The sequence below is a fragment of the Cervus canadensis genome, chromosome 29 (genome assembly GCF_019320065.1).
Source record: "Cervus canadensis isolate Bull #8, Minnesota chromosome 29, ASM1932006v1, whole genome shotgun sequence".
Classification (NCBI taxonomy): Eukaryota; Metazoa; Chordata; class Mammalia; order Artiodactyla; family Cervidae; genus Cervus; species Cervus canadensis.
The window spans coordinates 13,869,470-13,883,731 of NC_057414.1; the positions used below are offsets into that span (position 1 = coordinate 13,869,470).

Genomic DNA, 14,262 nt, shown 5'->3' on the forward strand with positions numbered 1-14,262 from the left:
GGCAGAATTGGGGAAGAAATGAGAAAGCATTGTGGAGGGTGGAGAGAGTCTGAGTTCTAATTCAGACTCTGCTATTAGGAAAGTGAGGTTTGATGTTCTTATCTACAAAAAAGTCTAATAATATGTGCCTTGCCAACCATAGATGTTTTTATAAGCTACAGAAATACTTGGTAATATTTGAAGATGCTAAACTTCCCCAGGGGATTTTTCAGTTTACAACCAGTGACTGTAACTAGTTTAAAACCAGAATGGAGGTAACCAAATAGGGAAGGTGGGTGGGTTTTATGTTTTTCCATCAGTTATAAATACTGACTAGTTCTGTAGAATTAAAGTCATATATGCTTCTGGGAAGCCTTAATAATTTCATTTTTGCTTATGTTGATAGAGAATTTAGGAAGAATGATGGTGTGATGGGAAAAAGCATGGATTTTGGGGCAGGAAACACCAGGGTTTGAGATGCTGCTCTGCTGCTGGGAGAAACTGGATGGGCCAGTGTTCCAGCCAGATGGGTTAACAGTCTTCTAGCTTTCAGTTTTCTAACATGTAGTTTGGAGCCTTAGGTTGTTTCAAGGATTAAATGTAACAAAGCAGCTAAGTCACAGAATGCCTGCAGAAGGGTTCATTTCCTTTCTCCTCTTCTCTTCCATTCTGTTTCCCATAGAAGAGACAGAGAAAGGAAATGTGAGGGTCTGGTGAGTATGTCTTGGTGGAAGAACTCATACATTTGGTTGTTCTAAAAATCTGAGCCAAAGAATATAAATAGACAGTTCTATCCTGTTAAATAGCATTCCCCTTCTCTGTTTTTAAAGCACTTGACAGATTTTACAGTTAAAATAGGAAAATGTTTTTAATCTTTTCTTTTACACAGTCATAGAGCTGTGGTGACTGTGGAAATTTAATAGTAGCTGATAAAAATAATTGGAAGTAATTCCTTCAGTTACTTGTAAGAAGATAAATCTCTTGTCATTCTTTAAATTTTCCTTTCACAAAATCTCCCTTACCTCTCTTGTTCTGAGAGGCACAGTCCACTGATAAATATCGCTTAGATCAGGTAACTCCTTAGCGATGGTCCTCCCTGCTTGGTTTGTTACATGATATTTTGTTTATCTTCATCGTATTGGATTATGCCTAACTCTTGATCAGTTTAAAACTCAACACAACAGAAGATGGTAATACTTGGAAAACATTTCTTTAAAGATCCTAATTATAAAAAGCAGTTACACAATCATTGATGAACGTAGTGTTCATCAATGTTGATTGAAGAAATATTAGAAGATGCTAGGTGCTCCCCAAACTCACAACATAGTTAATTCATTTTAAAGGTAAAAATGCAGTTTATATATAAATGTTTAAGTCATAATAGAATCACATCAAATATACTGTTTTATGCTCTTTTTTCCATGTAGTATTATATTCTTATTGCATCTGAAAATACACACCTTTTTAGTCATTATTTTTAATGGCTGCATAGTATTGTGTTTTCTAAAATGTGCCACAAAGTATTTGCTTCTCAGTTGATAAGCAATTAATATCTTTTCAATTTTTGTATTTTAAACTGTCCTGTAAATGTACACTTGTCTAATTATTTCCCTAGGATAATTGCCTAGAATTTAATATCATGTCAGAGGTAAATGAACTTCTTAAGCCTTGAAGTATGTATTTCTAAACTGATCTTCAGAATACAAGAAAGTTTACACCAGTGAGCAGTCAGTCCTATCAGCACTGTGAAAGTGTCACTCAAAGAAGTCGGGCATGATAAGTTTAAATCCTACTGATTTGGAATTCCTTGTCATCTAGTAGTGGGGATCTACTACTAGTAGTTCTACTTTGTTTTTCTTGTGTTGATGTTTTAGGAAAAAGATTTTATAATAAAGTTTTCAAAATGCACTGTTTCATAATAGTCACTTCTACTCCTTCTCTCATGTACCTCTAGGTTAATTTATCTCTTCTCTCTCTCTGTTTTTCCCTTCCAGGATGGAAGTATGATGTGATGGATATAATTATGGGATACTGTGTGGGCACACGGCCTCCTTCTTGCCTCATCCTCCTGCTTCTCAAGCTTTTGGCTACACTCTCTCAGGGGCTGCCTGGGACCGGACCCCTGGGTTTCCACTTCACACATTCCATTTATAATGCTACCGTGTACGAGAACTCGGCAGCAAGGACTTATGTCAACAGCCAGAGTCGTATGGGCATCACCTTGATTGATCTGTCCTGGGACATCAAATACAGAATAGTGTCTGGAGACGAGGAAGGCTTTTTCAAAGCCGAGGAAGTCATCATTGCAGATTTCTGTTTTCTCAGAATAAGAACTAAAGGTGGCAATTCCGCCATATTGAACAGGGAAATTCAGGACAATTATTTATTGATAGTCAAAGGCTCTGTCCGAGGTGAGGATTTGGAAGCATGGACCAAAGTGAGCATACAGGTTTTAGATATGAATGACCTGAGACCCTTATTTTCACCCACAACCTACTCAGTTACAATCGCAGAAAACACACCACTAAGGACTAGCGTCGCCCAGGTGACGGCAACAGATGCGGACATCGGTTCCAATGGCGAATTCTACTACTACTTCAAGAACAAAGTTGAGCTCTTTTCAGTCCACCCCACGAGCGGGGTCATCTCCTTAAGCGGACGATTAAATTATGATGAAAAGAGCAGATACGATCTGGAGATCTTGGCCGTGGACCGGGGGATGAAGCTGTATGGGAATAATGGAGTGAGCAGCACTGCCAAGCTTTATGTTCACGTTGAACGCGTAAATGAGCATGCCCCTGCTCTCCACGTGGTCGCTCACGTTCCTTTCTCGTTGGACACAGAACCTGTATACGCGGTGGTGACGGCCGATGACCTCGATGAAGGGGCCAATGGAGAGATTGAGTCTGTTTCCATCGTGGCTGGGGACCCTTTAGACCAGTTCTTCCTGGCCAAGGAAGGAAAGTGGGTGAATGAGTACAGGATTAAGGAGAAGAAGCCGGTTGACTGGGAGAGCTTTCCCTATGGCTACAACCTCACTCTTCAAGCCAAAGACAAAGGGTCTCCTCAGAAGTTTTCAGCAGTCAAGATAGTCCACATCGCCAACCCTAAAAGAGACACTGTCCCAGTTAGATTTGAGAAAGAAGCATACGAAGTGAGCATTAGTGAATTTTCCCCTCCTGGTGTCGTGGTTGCTATAGTAAAATTAAGTCCCGAACCACTAGATGTGGAGTACAGATTATCCCCTGGCGAGGATGCTCAGTACTTCAAAATCAATCCCCAGTCAGGTCTGATCGTCACCGCACAGCCACTGAATACCATTAAGAAGGAGGTTTATAAACTGGGGGTGACAAATAAAGAAGGAGATTTAAAAACACAAGTCACCATCAGCATAGAAGACGCCAATGACCACACCCCAGAATTTCAGCAGCCGCTGTATGAGGCGTTTGTAAATGAGAGTGTTCCCGTGGGAACAAGCGTTCTGACAGTTTCAGCGTCTGATAAGGATAAAGGAGAAAACGGGTACATCACCTACAGTATTGCCAGCTTGAATGTGTTGCCGTTTGCCATTAACCAGTTTACAGGCGTCATCAGCACCACGGAGGAGCTGGACTTTGAATCCTCTCCAGAAACGTACAGGTTCGTCGTCAGAGCCTCTGACTGGGGCTCGCCATACCGCCACGAGAGCGAGGTCAATGTGACTATTCGAGTTGGAAACGTCAACGACAACAGCCCCCTCTTTGAAAAAGTGGCTTGCCAGGGAGTGATCTCCTATGACTTTCCAGTTGGGGGTCATATCACAGCTGTCTCAGCGATCGATATTGACGAGCTGGAGCTTGTAAAATACAAAATCATCTCTGGAAACGAACTTGGTTTCTTTTATTTAAACCCAGACTCTGGTGTTTTGCAGCTTAAAAAGTCACTGATGAATGCTGGCATTAAAAATGGAAATTTTGCTCTCAGGATTACAGCCACTGATGGAGAGAATCTTGCGGACCCCATGTCTGTTAACATTTCAGTCTTACATGGAAAGGTGTCTTCAAAGAGCTTCAGTTGCCGAGAAACTCGCGTGGCTCAGAAGCTGGCAGAGAAGCTCCTCATTAAGGCCAAAGCAAATGGGAAACTGAATCTAGAAGATGGATTTCTTGACTTTTATTCAGTTAACCGGCAGGGACCACATTTTGACAAGTCATTTCCTTCTGATGTGGCTGTGAAGGAGAATCTGCCAGTTGGTGCTAATATTCTGAAGATTAAAGCCTATGATTCCGACTCTGGCTTCAATGGGAAGGTGCTATTTACAATATCTGATGGGAATGTGGATAGCTGTTTTAATATTGATATGGAGACGGGGCAACTTCAAGTCCTTATGCCCATGGATCGAGAGCACAGAGACCTCTATCTCCTTAACATCACCATCTATGACTTAGGGAATCCACAAAAGTCCTCATGGAGGTTGCTTACCATCAATGTGGAGGATGCCAATGACAATAGCCCTGTTTTTCTTCAAGACAGTTACTCAGTTAACATTCTTGAGAGTTCAAGTATTGGCACTGAGATTATTCAAGTGGAAGCTAGAGACAAAGACTTGGGTTCTAATGGTGAAGTGACTTACTCAGTCTTGACAGATACACAGCAATTTGCCATCAATAGCTCCACTGGAATCGTGTATATAGCAGACCAGTTGGACCGGGAATCCAAAGCGAACTATTCTTTAAAAATAGAAGCCAGAGACAAGGCAGAAAGTGGCCAGCAGCTCTTTTCGGTTGTCACCCTGAAGGTTTTCTTGGATGACGTCAATGACTGCTCCCCGGCTTTCATTCCCAGTAGCTACAGTGTGAAGGTCCTTGAAGACCTGCCCGTTGGCACCGTCATTGCTTGGCTGGAGACCCATGACCCAGATCTGGGGCTGGGGGGTCAAGTGCGCTATTCTTTGGTCAATGATTACAACGGAAGATTTGAAATAGATAAAGCAAGTGGCGCCATCCGCCTGAGCAGGGAGCTTGACTATGAGAAGCAGCAGTTTTATAACCTCACAGTTCGGGCCAAGGACAAAGGGCGGCCTGTCTCTCTGTCATCCGTGTCCTTTGTGGAGGTGGAAGTGGTGGATGTCAACGAGAACCTCCATACTCCCTATTTCCCGGACTTTGCTGTTGTTGGCTCTGTGAAAGAAAACTCAAGGATTGGAACCAGCGTGCTGCAGGTGACTGCCCACGATGAGGACTCGGGGAGGGATGGGGAGATCCAGTACTCCATCAGGGATGGCAGTGGTCTTGGAAGGTTCAATATTGATGACGAGAGTGGTAAGTTTCATGTTTTGTGCCAGAAGTGTTGTTTCACGTCTCATCAGTTGTCAACACTGGGGAAGTGAAGGGCTATTCTTGAACTCAAACGGAATGACAAATGAGGTTGCATTGGTGCAGAGGTGATCAAGTCAAAGCGTTTCCTTAGAATGCACTGATTTGTAAGAAGGCCTCTTTATACAGTGATAGCTGATGGTTTTCAGTGGGAGTCCCTGGTTTCTTTCTTGTTCAGCAATGCTATTAATTGGTTATCTTTTGATAAGCATAAATAATTCTCACCTCTGTTCAGTGTACTCATGACCTTCACTAAATTAAGGGTCTTGATAAAGTAAATTGCATTTGAATTGGCTTTAAATTAGAAGTGTGAAATGGATTTTCAAATGGATCTTATATGCCAGTATTTCCCTCTACAGACAGGCTTGCTGAAGCAATCTGATGTTAGTTGCTTGGTCTCTGGTGTTTCATAGGCACATCTGGCCCTTGACTGACAGGCGTTTGTACTGTATCGGCCCCATTGATACATGGAGGCATCTTACAAATATTTTCATGATAGACTAGAGGAGGCATGCTGTCGATTTTATTAAAAAAAAAATGGTTTTAAGATTTTACCTGTAAGAATTTACCTTTTATAGAAACATTTTAAGATGTGGGACAAGGTTGTCCTAGTATTTTTGTTGTCTCCTACCTACTGATTTACACATCATCACACCTACAGATATGTATTTTATTTTTATTCTTATTGTCATTATTTGCCTTTAAATATGCAGGTGCTTGGCTGTGTGTGTGTGTGTGTGTGCGCGTGCCTTGATTAGCACAGTAACATTTTCTTTTTCAATATTTATTTTTATTTATTTACATGGCTGCGCCAGGCCTCAGTTGCAGCACGTGGGATCTTTAGTTGCATCATGTGAACTTAGTTGCTGCATGTGGAATCCAGTTCCCTGACCAAGCTGGGCCTCCAGCATTGGGAGGATGGAGTCTTAGCTGCTGGACCACTGGGGAAGTCCCCAAAGTATCTTTTTCTAGTCTTCTCTAGATTGTTGACATCTCAAGACAGGAGCTACGCCTTCTCAATTCTTGTGTGAATGGTATTGTTGGCACTTTGAGTTTGGGGGACACATTTGGATCCAGTAAAGTATTTTCTATAGCGCTCACAGGGTGTTTGTTCCCAGTAAGGAAGACGGTGATGATGCTGATGATGATCATGGAAACAGGTAGTGGGAGGGGGTTGTCCTAGGGATCCTAGTTTACAGTAGTTATACCAGAGAAAGAGTTTGAGAAGCTGTTTCAATATTGGATAGAAGTAGCAAAACTCTCTGTACCATCACAGATTTAAACTTTAAATTGTAAAATTTTAATACGTGGTTTCTGATTATGGCCAGTGTAAACTGTAAAACTGATCCCATAGCCACAAAGAGGGAAAAGGTAAATGTCAAGAAAACTGGGTTCTGATTTAATCATATATTCTATCTTTTATATGTAACTTGTCATTCAGTTAGAATGTATTTTTACCTTTGAAATACAAAATGAGAAAGGAAAAGTAGCAGTCTTTACTGAGTGCCTATTCTGGGCTACTCGTTTACTATGAACAATAATGGCTTCATTGAGTACTTGCAATGGGCAACACACTGTATGAAGGGTTTTATAGTCGAGTCTTATTTAATTCTTCCAATAGTCCCATTAATCTTAATACTCAATTCATGAACCAATGTTCAGAGAAGATACATAACTTGGAGCCTAGTGGTGTACACTGCAGTCTCCAGTCTAAAGACAAGCACGGGCTTCCTTGCTTGTTTTTAGAGACACTTGAATTTGGTGTTGGTCTAAAATCTGTAAGATAATAAAGTGTTAAATGTGTGTCAAAATCCTTAGAGTCCTGAGCTCAGAGATGGCTGGCAGCAGCCCTTAGTGACCATCCTTTTTCCTTGCAATCCCACTGTTTGTGTGCTTCTCCAGCGTGAGAAGCTTACCTTTGGGACTCAGGTGGATATAGGTAGTTAGGTCGACAGTAAGGTGTCAGGCTGAATCAGTAACCACTGCAGCCTAGATGGCTACATCAAGCCACAGTGGGTTGTTTTATTAGGAAGTTTCACCTTGGTGTAGCTTGATGCAGGCAAGAGCAGGAGCAGTTTGGTGAGAGTGGCCTAGATTTTCCCGGTTTGTACTGTGCTATTTTGTTTTCATCTTGGGTATTAATGCAGAAGATGTGTGTATAGTTATTTGATGCTATAGCTGGTTTTATAATTCTTTATATAAATCATTTTTATTGGAGTATAGTTGATTAGCAATTATATATATTTATGCTGCTGCTGCTGCTGCTAAGTCACTTCAGTTGTGTCCAACTGTGTGTGACCCCATAGATGGCAGCCCAACAGGCTCCACCGTCCCTGGGATTCTCCAGCCAAGAACACTGGAGTGGGTTGCCGTTTCCTTCTCCAATGCATGAAAGTGAAAAGTGAAAGTGAAGTCGCTCAGTCGTCTCCGACTCTTCGTGACCCCACAGACTGCAGCCCACCAGGCTCCTCCTTCCATGGGATTTTCCAGGCAAGAGTACTGGAGTGGGGTGCCATTGCCTTCTCCGATACATATGTATATACATATACATATACATATTCTATTCCTATCCACATTCTTTTCCGTTATAGGTTATTACAAGATATCAAGTATAGTCCCTGTGTATACAGCAGGTCCTTGTTTATCGTTTTGTATACAGTCCGTGGGCTCGTGAAGACTCAGACGCAGCTGAGTGACTGAGCCCAGCATGTGTAGAGCAGCGCGCATCTGTTAACCCTAAACTCCCAGTGTATCCCTTCCCCGCCTTCCCCTTTGGTAACCATAAATTTGTTTGCTATGTCTGTGAGTCTGGTTCTGTTTTATACAGGGGTTGATTTGTATTGTTTGTTTAGATTCCACTTGTAAGTGATATCATCTGACATCTCTTTGTCTTAGTTCACTTGGTATGATGATCTCTAGGTCCATCCAGGTTGCTGCAGGTGGCATCGTTCCTGCTTTTCATGACTGAGTAGCACTCCAGTGGCCTTTCTTTATCCACTCATCTCGCCTCCTCCTCACCTGCTCACCTGTCTGCGGCCGTTCAGCTGGCCTCCCTGCTTTGGCTGTTGTTAAACAGTGCTGCAGTGAGCATTGGGGTGCATGTGCCTTTTTGAATTAGTGTTTTTGACTTCAGGAGCTTGGTATCTTTTGCCTCTGTTGAAAACTCAGCTCACTGTTTCGCATTTGTTCCCTTATATTCTGGATTGCATAAAATAAATTTTGCCATAAGTGATAATAATGTCACTTTCATTTTGACATTGCTTTGTGACTTAATCTCTTTTCTTAGGACATTAACTCCTCTGGGGTAAAGAGTAGTTGAGTGCATTATGTAAAGTCACGTACCTGTTTTAGGATATATCTAGAACCATTCCCTCTCAGTCTTAACTCAGTACTCTGTTCTTTGCATTCATTACCCATGTTTCTGATTTAACTTCCTAGAGAATTACTCAGTTTTAAAACTATAGTGACTCTTTTTCTCTATTATATTTCATATGGTTTCCCTGTTTAAGGAAGTAAAACTATGTTTTTCTCTGGTTATTAGAATAGAGGCTTGGACTTGATGTTGAAATTTTTTAATGAAGATTAGAATTCCCATATGGTAATATTCTTAGCCATCTTTCTTTCATCTCACTTCTTATAGATTTTAACATCCCAGCCTATGAAGCTAACGAGGAATGATTGCCTTGACTTGTGCCAGGGGATGCTAGGGTTGGGGAGAAGTTTGGCAAACGTATGAGCAACAAGAGAAGCCATCCCTTTGTACTGTTTGGCTTTTGCTCCCATTGAATGATCCATCGGCTCTGCCTCCAAGTGCTAAAAATCATGGTTTGAGCCGCTGGCAGAATGACTGAATGACTGTTTAGCCCTACAGCTGCTCCGGGGTCCGAAGTCTGGTCTCTGCTCTTCATTTGACACCCAGGCATAAAACGGCTTAAACTTGTTTGGATTTTTGTCTTTTAAGAACCTTGAAGACTCCTGCTAAAGGTTGTGTCATGGCTTGCATTGTTTCATGGGTCTCAGACCTATGCACACACATGAATCAGCTGGAAAGTTTGTTCGAAATGCAGATCCCCAGACCTGATTCCTAAGGATTCTGATTCCGTTTCTCTGGGTTGGGAGCCTAAGAATCTCCATGTGAGCTCTTCAAGCTGTTCTTCTGCATGTGGTTCAGAAACACTCCCCTAAATTTACCTGGGCTCCTTAGAGTATGTTTACAGATTCTTTCCTTCCTATAAATTCCTTTTCCTTTTTCTTTGGAAAGACAGGGAATTGAACTCATATTTTGGATGAATTTCTTTTTTAAGCGAGCTTTCCAACCCCAATATATCTTCTATTACTCATTAGTAGTGATAGTTTTCTGAATGCTTTCCTGATAAATCAAAAATCTGTTTATATGCTTTAGTAACTGCAGTGCTCCTGTTTTGTGAATCAGCTTATGCTGGGATTAGTTGATCCACTTAGTAGTTTTAGGGGCTTCCCTGGTGACTCAAATTGTAAAGACTCTGCCTACAATCCAGGAGACCCGGGTTCAGTCCCTGGGTTGGGAAGATCCCCTGGAGAGAGAATGACATCCCACTCCAGTATTCTTGTCTGGAAAATTCCATGGACAGAGGAGTCTGGTGGGCTACCATCCACAGGGTTGAAAAGTGTTGGACATGACTGGGCAACTATCACTTATACTTTAGCGGTGTTAGGTTCTTAACTATTTTGGAACTCAGTGAACAAAACCATACCTTTGAAGTTCTTTACCATGTATAGGTACTTAATAAATGTTTAATAACATTCACAGTAAATGGATTAGCTGAGGGGCCTTCAACTACAGTGGATTCAATCACAATTTAAATGACCAGTGACCAGTCTGGAAGATGGAACATGCAATTTAATCATTTTTTTTTTCCTTCACAAAGATCACATTCTTATTCTTTGACACAATAAAAATTCATAGTCTTGGCTACTCAGAAGTTTTAGAAGGTTTAGATAGAGCACATTGTACATTTTAAACTGTAATTTTCTGTTAGATTCTTTTGTAAGCTGCAATGACTTCACTGTTTTATTTAGCTGCTTTAAAGAAATATTTAATCCAAATAAACAGTTTCCAGTTCAGAACATTAATCATGGGTAATTTGGAAGATATTTTACCATTCATTATTACTAATTATATTATTGATCCATTTATCAAGTACCTGTTTTGTGCTAGGCACTGCCCTGGGTGCTTTGCAGGTACTTTCTAATTGTCACATTAATCCAGCAAGCTGGAGTTCAGTGAGGGTCAAGCATTTGAGGGGTGTCTGAGCTGGAATGGACAGTCTAGTGAAGTGGACTCCAAATCCCGTGTTAGTGCCCCTCTTTTCTACTCCAGCATGCCGCCACAGCCTTGCTAAGTGTATGTATTAGTCAGGGTTTTCTGTATTATTGCTGTGTAACAAACAGTCACAAAAATTTCAGTGGCTTGTAAAAGCATATATTTTTTTTCTTGCTCTTGAGTCTGGCAAAATAGTTGAGGTTGTTGCAGGCTGTAGTGTGAGTTATGATCTGTTCTGCATGCCTTTCCTACTCCAGTACCCAGGCTGAAGGGAGTGCTCTCTGTCTGGGCTGTAGTGCTCTCGAAGGCAGGTCAGGAGTACCAGAGCCGATGGAAGCTTGCAGTGGCTCTGGAAGTCTTAACTCAAGACTGGTCTGCATTCCATTGACCAAAGACCACCTTGGGATCGAGTTGAATATCGATGTGGGGCAGAGAGGAATACTTCTCTTACAGAGAAAGGGAGGAAGAGGAATTACTGAATAATAACACAGCCTGACATAGCATATGACAGTTGTCACTATTGTCTTCACAATCTATTGTTGTTTGGACAACACCACTAGCTTTGTGAAAGGTACTGGGTCAGTTTCCAGTGACACAGAGAGCCACAGGTGTCAGACTGGACCTTCTCCAGTGCGATCAGGATCTTTCTAGCTCTGCAGTGTTGAGATGCTATACTCGATCTTTTATAGGGAGAAGAATTCATTTCAACTGGTGGCCTGGGAAAGAATAAAGATATACAACTATGTAGCATTTATTTATTTAGTTAAAATGAAGAACTGTTTGCTAGCTGCCAGTGCTGAATCTAATACTCTTTATCTGCAGACTCTAATCAAGTGTCAAGAGTGGGTGAATCAAAACAAGGAAGAGAAACATTTGTATTGTTAGAAATTTGAGGAGTGTTTTATCATTGCAGAAATCAGATATTGAAAGAGCTGGGTAATTTCCATAGGATCATGTTTTTTGCATAATGTCATAAAATATAAGCTTCCCTTTTCTGATACTCAGAGGCATTGGAGATCATATTGTTTCTTATAGACCGCTGCTAACCGTTCCAGCTTCTTTTCCAAAAACTTGCCCTTTCAACTCCTTTTTGACAATTTGAGGAGTAAGACAGATATTACTCGGCAACTTTGGTGTAGTTCAAGACAATTCCAGACTAAATGGTGTTCCCCATCCTCATTCTTTTTTCCAGGTAATATTTGTATCCCCACCCATCTAGGTCGAAAGACATTCATTGGATTTGGCTCAAAATTTGCCTCTGGGACCAGAGCAAGTTAAGGAGAGGAATGAAGTTAGGATTAAGTGATAGCAGAAACTTTTCTTGGCTGTGGATTTTTAACCTTAGCTCTAGACTTTTTGATCATAATTATCTGAGAGAAATATAATGTTCCCGGAGGAGCTCTGAACACTCCACAACATTCAGATGAATGTAGTAGTTGTCATGTAAATCAGGCAGGAGAGAGGATTAGAAGCTTCTGGAAAATAATGAGCAGCATGTTTTTATTACTCTTTTCAGCAGGTGCCTTCTTCTTGACCTTTTCTTAGCAGTGGGCTGAAGGCAATTCAGGCTTTAATAGAGGACCCTTGGTTCAAATCTGTAATTATTTCTGCCTTGTGTATCAACTCTGTGCTGCCGTTGTCCTCATGTAACTAGTAAATGATAAATATAATGACCAGCATAAAGAGGAAATCCACACTGGGGGGCAAGCCAACAATCTGGACGCTTGTGTGGTCTTTTCTCTGAACCCATTCTTCTTTTTATGTTTTAATAATAGAGGTTTCCCATGGTTTACCTGGCCCTTCCTGTCAGCAGCATCATGATTTCCCCAGTGCTAGGTGATGCTGAATGATATTTACTTCTTCAATTAGCAAAGAATGAAATTTCAGAGGCCTAGTAAGCAGAGGTTACAAAAGCGATCATGTGATTGCTTCATGTATTACTGGCTTTCTGGAAGAGGTATTGGGATAAATTTATTGTTTGTGACTTTGGGTAGCTTGTATCTCATTTCAGTCTTCTAAAAAATTTTTTTTGCAGGTGTTTTATATGCATGTTGGAGGATACTTTCATTTATCATTACATTTGGAAGAATTATAGAGTTTGATAAATATTTATGTGATGCCTCTATATTCACAGTGTTTCATTGAAAAGAAAATGAAATGAAAGTGAAAATGGGCTGCAGTCTGTAGTTTTAGCTTGCCAGTTTTTATGAAAGCTTGTCTTATCGACAGACAGAATCTACAAAGAGTTGTGTGTAGGATTCAATTCAGTTTATATTAAATTCTGGGCACTGATACGTGAATTATTGAATATACTAGGACTCTCCAAATTTTTCCATTGGATGTTTGATGATTTAGTGGCTCCTCTAGGACAACTCTGCATGATTAAATTCACCGATTTTCATTTGCATAATATAGGTAACCTTTGAGTTGCTTTTAAAAAGCAGTATGCTGGTGAGAATAATGCCAAGTAAAATAATATATTGAATAAGAAATATTTCGAGTCTAAAAGTTTGAATAAGTTTGAATAAAAATGAAGGAATTAAGATAAAAATTTGTGGTGCATACAGGTCAGCACACACATACATACACATACACATACACACACATGGATGTTATGGTAAAAACATAAAGGCTTTTGATTTAGCTGCATGATCTATCAAACAGATTAAACCATTTCAGTCTTTTTCTACACTTCTTCCTTAAAAGTCTACCTCTTCACTCTTGCAGCTTCTCTGCTCCCTTTTTTTTCATTTTCCACCTCTTCTCTCGTTGCCGCATTTATATAGCACATGGGTTCCCTGCATGTTTTTGGGCTGAAGAAGATGCATAGGTGTTTAAGTCAAGGATGAGTAGTAGAGACAGAGAAGCATGTAATTGCAAACTGTGGGGTACATAGGTGACATAACATAAGTGAGAGCCTTGTGCTAGCCATTTATCATGTTCATTGTGGCCTTGGCATCACCCTTTGGCATTATACAATGATTTTTACAAATCCCAATTGGAGACAGGACAGTCTGAGAGATAACCAGAGCATTAAAGTCAGTTGATGATGATATATCAGCAAGGCTTAATTGTCAAGGAATGCATAACCCCAGAAATGGATCCAGATTTTATGAGGCTTGAAACTCATACAATTTGGGTGGCTTCTTTGAGAAAAAAGTATAAACAGTATGACTACAAAACTTTTATATTTGCTTAGAATGAGGAAAGAAATAACAGTAATTCATGAGTTTGAAAGTCAACAAACACATGTATCACAAATCTCAGAAAAAAAATATTTTGTTTATATTTTTATATTTATTTTAAACATAAATATGATTTATAATTATCTTATATAATATTTTGTTTGTATTTTATAAAGTGTCTGACACACATTTTGAATACATTTTTTCCTGTATACTTTTTGGTTGCATTTTTTCTTTGATTGCCTCTTATAAGATAATAATCTTTTAATTGTTTCTATAAAAAGTTCAGAAACATTATTTTTCCCCCAGTGTGGTTGATTGAAATTTTTTTTTATTCAGAGTTTAGAAATGTTTTTCTAGAGACACACTTGTTATTGATAGTGCTATATGTATTTTCTCCATTGCTGTCAAAGGTGAAAAAAATCTCTGTCAAGTTTATTTC

General features: G+C 40.2%; 1 protein-coding gene across 16 annotated transcripts in view; it reads left to right on the forward strand.

The window, feature by feature from the left end:
• Positions 1-14,262, forward strand: part of FAT3 (FAT atypical cadherin 3) — a 761,607-nt gene that overhangs the window by 148,314 nt on the left and 599,031 nt on the right. For all 16 annotated transcript variants that reach the window (XM_043451894.1, XM_043451899.1, XM_043451900.1 and 13 more), the window contains one exon: positions 1,974-5,279. In XM_043451894.1, the coding sequence (XP_043307829.1) occupies positions 1,991-5,279 (3,289 nt within the window). In that variant the 5' untranslated portion in view covers positions 1,974-1,990. The remainder of the gene's footprint in view (positions 1-1,973; positions 5,280-14,262) is intronic.